The sequence below is a fragment of the Condylura cristata genome, unplaced genomic scaffold, assembly GCF_000260355.1.
Source record: "Condylura cristata isolate star-nosed mole 26May11 unplaced genomic scaffold, ConCri1.0 scaffold00022, whole genome shotgun sequence".
Lineage (NCBI taxonomy): Eukaryota > Metazoa > Chordata > Mammalia > Eulipotyphla > Talpidae > Condylura > Condylura cristata.
The window spans coordinates 18912148-18918147 of NW_004567123.1; the positions used below are offsets into that span (position 1 = coordinate 18912148).

The 6000-nt window shown below is 36.1% G+C and overlaps 1 protein-coding gene across 2 annotated transcripts in view; it reads right to left on the reverse strand.

Annotated features, from left to right (window-relative positions):
• ITCH (itchy E3 ubiquitin protein ligase) overlaps positions 1-6000 on the reverse strand; it is a 93443-nt gene that overhangs the window by 23828 nt on the left and 63615 nt on the right. For both annotated transcript variants that reach the window (XM_004687268.2, XM_012728345.1), the window contains exons 14-15: positions 4204-4332; positions 255-327 (exon numbers count right to left, since the gene is read on the reverse strand). In XM_004687268.2, coding sequence (XP_004687325.1) covers positions 255-327; positions 4204-4332 — 202 coding nt within the window. The remainder of the gene's footprint in view (positions 1-254; positions 328-4203; positions 4333-6000) is intronic.

Genomic DNA, 6000 nt, shown 5'->3' on the forward strand with positions numbered 1-6000 from the left:
AAGGTTTTTACAATCTGAAATAACAGATTCTGCAGAAAAAGTAGAAATGCTATCTTATTCGAATGGCTTCAAATTTTTTCTTCCGGAAAATAGAAGCCATAAAATTACTAAAACTGAAAAATAGGAGAAAGATATTTTGATGCTATCTATTTCCCCTGTTTTTCTATGCATTAATTATGTTCAAAATCACTGACTGTGTAAAATAAGCATGTAACAAAGAAAAGGGAGTACAGAAATATAGTACTAATACTAACCTGACACCAGAAACGGAAATACTGAACCTTTGCCTTGAAGTCACGAACATAGGCTATTTGGGGTCCATTGTCGCTGAGGAAGAATGTTTATATTAGCATAGCTGCTTGATAAGATGAAATACAAAAAAAAGGAAAACACCACATCCCTTAGTACTCAGTAGTCAAATACAAAAAACCCGACCTAATATAGCATACTTTTTTAAAAAAGAACTGTTCCTTTATTGTAAGATTTTTACTTATTTATGCACACAAGAACTGGGATGTAGGTCAGTGATACAAAGGGTGAAAGGATTCACCAGACAGAGTGGAGAGCAGAACAGGCAGATTCACCAAAATACACTGCTAAAGAGAGCAGCTGGCGAAGTAGGAGAGGACAGCAATGCATGTGGGTTAACTCCCTGGCCAGGGATCAAATTCAGGCTGTGGTGTGGTGGTCTTTTGTGGTGTTAGTGCTGAGACTTAACGCTCCTAATATATAGCATACTCAACACTATATTTTTTTTTATAATTTTTTTTAAAAAGAGATTTATTTATTGATCCGTACAGAGCACTGGAGTAGAGGCCAGAGGTGCAGGGGTGGTGAGAGGATTCACCAGACAGAGTAGGGAGCAGAACAGGTCGACTGACGAAGTACACTGCTGAGGGGAGCAGTGGGGGGGGGGAGGGTCGGGGGTCAGGAGAGGTCTGCCATGCCATGTGGGTCAAGTGCAGGTGGGGATCAAACTCATGCGGAAGTGGCTTTAGCATCTTAGTGCTGTGCTTTAACCCACTGTCCCACTGTGCCACCTGGGAGGGCCCTATTTTTTTCTTTTAAAAATATTACTCAGTGCCTATTTGAATGTAAGATACAGAAAATATTTTGATTTTTTAAAAAGTTATTGTGGGGTTTTTTTAAGTATAGTGCAATCTAAGAGGACTAGGTAAAGGAGGTTCTAGTTGTTTATCCCCATATCCATTTTCTCCTTTGTCCTTACATTAGATTCTTAATATTTACTAGGGTAAAATGCTACCTAAGATAAATACTACATTACCCAGTGTGGCTCTAGCCAGTAAGCTATTAAGTGGAAGTGCTGTACAGGACTTCCTGGACGGATCTTTAAAGAGAGATGAGATAGGGGCCCTCCCTGGTGTAGCAGGCTAGGTAAAAGTACAGCACTGCAAGTGAGCCCAGCAGCAACCGCTTCAGTGTTAGTTTGATCCCTGCCTCAACATGACCCACATGGCGCAGCAGATCTCTCCTGACCTGCCCACTGCTCCCCTCAGCAGTGTACTTTGTCAATCTGCCTGTTCTGCACCCACTCTGTCTCTAGTGAATCCTCTCACCGCCCCTGCACTTCTGGCCTATAACCCCAGTACTGTATGAATGCATGCATAAATAAATCTTTAAAAAAAAAAAAAAAGAGAGAGAGAGGAGGTAGCTGGAAAAGGATTTTCTTCACTTTGCAATCTGTTGTTCCTCCATATATTAGCTATGATAGCTTAAGTTTTATAATAACCATTATCACAAAACAATGAAGTGCCCTGAAAATAGAGACTGTGAAGTTAGTATTTAAAGGTAGAACAGAAAGAAAGAAGCCTAGATTGCTGACCACATGATGGGGCTTCCAAGTTAACTCTGGATTTCACCCCAGCAGACTATCTGCTTTTTCCCCCACACTAATTTAAATTTTCATTTTATAAATGTTCAGTGCAGAAAGACAGCTGATTTTGTTTATTGACTCTGTATTTGGCAATACTGTTAAATTCACTTGCTAGTTATAGAAGTTTTTTTCTAGGTTCTTTTTTTTTCTTATACACAGTTATAAGAATAAGTTTTAATTCTTCTTCACCAATCTATAACTTTTATTTCCTTCTCCTCTTACAGGAATACCAATACAATGTTGACTAAAAGTAGTGATGGCACCTTGTTTTCTTCTTGATTTTAAGAGATATTTTATCATGTGTGATGTTGACTATAGGCTTTTGTAAATACCACTTTCAGGTAGCAAAGTTTCCACTGCTGAGAGTTTATCATATCTTGTATTTTATCAAAAGTGATTATTTTTCTCTTTTAATCTGCTAAAGTGGTGAATTACACTGATTTATTTGACTTTTTAAATATTAAATGAATGTTGCATTCCTGGGGGTAAACTCTACTTTAGCAGATTTGCATCTTCTTAGATTTAATCTGTCATGGCAGTTTACCCTTCAGTTACAAGCCAGCAAGGGAGGATGGGATATTTAGTCCTGCCAATCCCTTACAACAGATAATATCTGTGTATATCTTTTCACTCTGCCAAGAGTTAACCACAGTCATCTCTTGGTAACCACGACCCCCAACCCTACACTCTACCAAATTACATGGAGTTGAAGATGACAGAACATTGCTAAAAGAAATTAAAGAAAAAATGTAAATATAAAGATATTGTTCATTGATTAGAAAACAACATGTCAATACCAATCAAAATGAAGTACAGCTTCAGTGTAATACCTATTTTCTATTTTTTTTTTCTGCAAAAGCACAAAAATTGATCCTAAAATTAATATGGAATCTCAAGGGACTTGAAGACTACTGTTACACTTTCTGTTTCTATTAATTTAATTACTTATTTTCTGACTGGCTTACTTCACTTAGTATCATCTCTCCAAAGTTCATCCATACTGTAACTTGAATCAGAATTTACAAGGTAAAATGCCAAACAATTTCAAGAGACTCCAAAATACCAAAAGAAAACAAAGATAGAGAACTCACATTTCTTGTTAACAAAATTTAGTAAAAGCTTCAGTGATCAATTTAGCATAGTACTGAAATAAAGACAAACATATGAACCAATGGACTATAAAACATATTAAATAAACCCTCATATATATAATCATATGATTTTCAACAACTTAATGGAGAAAGGACAGTCTTTTCATTAATTACTGCTGGGAAAACTGGATAGCCACTTATAAAAAATGATGATGCTAGGCCCTTACCTACTCTTAACAATTAGCTAAAAATGGGTTTATAACTTCAAGGTCAGAGCTGAAGCTATGTAACTCTTAGGAAATGGGAGCAAATATTTGCAAATTATGTACTTGAACATAGAGAGAGCTCCTAAAACTCACTGGAATGCCAGGCAACCCCCAAATGCACAAAATACTCCAATAGATACATTTTCAAAGATGATGCAGATGGTAAATAAACACAGGAAATGATGTTCAATATAATGAATTATTAGGGAAAAACTACTTCACACCCATTAGGATGTCATTAAGGACAATAAAGACTATGAACAAAACAGAAAACAATGGCTGGTAAGGATACAGAAAAACCAGAACCCATTATGTGTTAACTAGTGAGAATGTAAAATGGCACACTCACTGTAGAAAGTGCTTTAAAAAAAGCCACAGAATTGCCAGGCCTTCTTGGTGACATAAAGGGTTAAGTCTCCACACTGTGAAGCTATCAGCAGTAGTTACAGCATAAGTTGCATGAGTTTGATATCTGGCCAGGGAGGTGACCCACATGGGGCAGCAGACTTTTCCTACCTCACCTGCTGCTTCCCTCTGCAATGTAATTCAGTAAATCTGCCTGTTCTGTTCCTCACTCTGTCTCTGGTGAATCCTCTCATCCCCCTGGCACATCTGGCTTATACCTGAGTTCTTGCATGCAATAAATAAATAAATCTTAAAAAAAAAAAAAAGTAATAGAAATGAAAGCGGGTACCAGAAATCAGGAATTAATTGGTAGTTAGCACTTTACCAGTGATTTCTAAATAGTCTCAATTGTGTGTGACCAAATGGTAATAAACATGAAAAGAGCTCTAGGATAAGATATTCAAGGGTGTAATGGAAATCAAAACACTAAATAAACAGAAGGCTCTTGAGAAATAGTAAGAACTGTACATCTTACTAATTCTGATCTTTATATCACAATCTTAGAAAATCACTTCTACTTTTAATCTACAATGCTAAGAAAACTTACAGGGCAGATTTACCAGTGCGAGGATCTATATAGGTGGTAGTTCTTCGATTATGGTCCACAAAATATGGAATTCCATCCACTGTGAATCTCATTTCCCAGCCTTCAGGTAAGGGCTTTTCATTTAATTGTCTAACAACACGAGAAAAATATAAACAAATATTAGAGTTGCTTATTTGCTAAGTATTTAAACTAAAAATATCCAGTAGAATCTTCTAGAAACCACTTAGTCCAGTATTTAAAATTGTTTACTAGACTTTTCTAGTTACTTATCCTACAAACATGTTACATATGTCAACTAACACTTAAGTCTTCCCTTATCTATTATATTCCCCTTCTCAGTAGTGATCCACATAACCAACTCACAGTAACCAAATTTGACCCATTTGCCTTAGCAGTATTCAACTTAATCATTGTTTGTAATCCCCAACACCATTCTTACAATGACTTTATTCATCGCTCTTTTAAACTTGCACAACAGATTGGTTTTCCTGTCGCTAGTCTCACCCTGGTCCTATACTCTTACTTCATATTGCTGACAGGGCATTAAAAAATTGAGATCTAACCAGTTTAGCAAGTTGCAGGTTATAAGATCAACACACAAAAGTCAGTAGCCTTCCTATACACAAATAACCCATCAGAAGAAGCAGGGGGGAAAAAATCCCTTTTAGAAAAAAATCTCCAAAAGAAACAAATAAAAAATCAAATATTTGGGAATAAACCTAACAAAAAAGGTGAAGGATGTATACAAAGAAAACTATAAAACCCTGAAGAAAGAAATACAAGAAGACACAAGGAAATGAAAAGACATTCCCTGCTCATGGATTGGAAGAATTAACATCATTAAAATGGCCATCCTACCAAAAACAATGTACAGATTTAACATTATTCCAATAAAAATCTCAATGACATTTTTCAAAGAAATAGAACAAATAGGCTCCATATTGAGATTTATATGGAACCACAAAAAAACCTCAAATAGCCAAAACTCTCCTAACTAAAACAAAAGAGAACAGAGGCATCACAATCCTAGACTTCAGGGTATACTACAAAGCCAAATAATAAAAACTAGTACTGGAACAAGAACAAACATATGGACCAATGGATTTGAATAGAAAACCCAAATATAAGCCTACAGGTTTATAGACAGCTATTTTTAATTTTTATTATAATAGTTTATTTTTACATCATTTTGTGCCTTTTTCCATTTCAGTTGTAATCCCCATGGACCTCCCATCACTAATTCACCAGTGTGCCATCACTACAGTCCAGTGTATTCCCTGCCACTTTTTGATCCCATCCCCCACTCTACTCCCATAAAATGTCTCTGGTATATAGTTGTTCATTATTATTATCCCCCCGCCTCCCACCAGTCCTTTATGCTCCTGCTATGAGTGAAACCATCAGTATTTTTCTTTTTCTTTATGGCTTATTTCACTAAGTATAATCCCTTCCAGCTCCATCCATGTCACTGCAAAAGGCATGAGTTTATCTTTTTGATTGTTGAGTTTTATCTTTTTGATTGTTGAGTAATATTCCATGTGTATATGTACCACTTCTTTTTAATCTAGTCATCTACTTTCGGGCATTTGGATTGATTCCATGATAGCTAATTTTTGACAAACAGCAAAGAATATGCAATGGAACTAAGAAAGGTGTTCAACAAATGGTTCTGGGAAAACCAGAGTGCTACATGCAAAAAACTGAAGCTAGACTACTACCTCACACCATGCACAAAAGCCAACTCAAAATGTATTAAGGAACTAGACATAAGACCCAAAACCATAAAATATCTAGAAG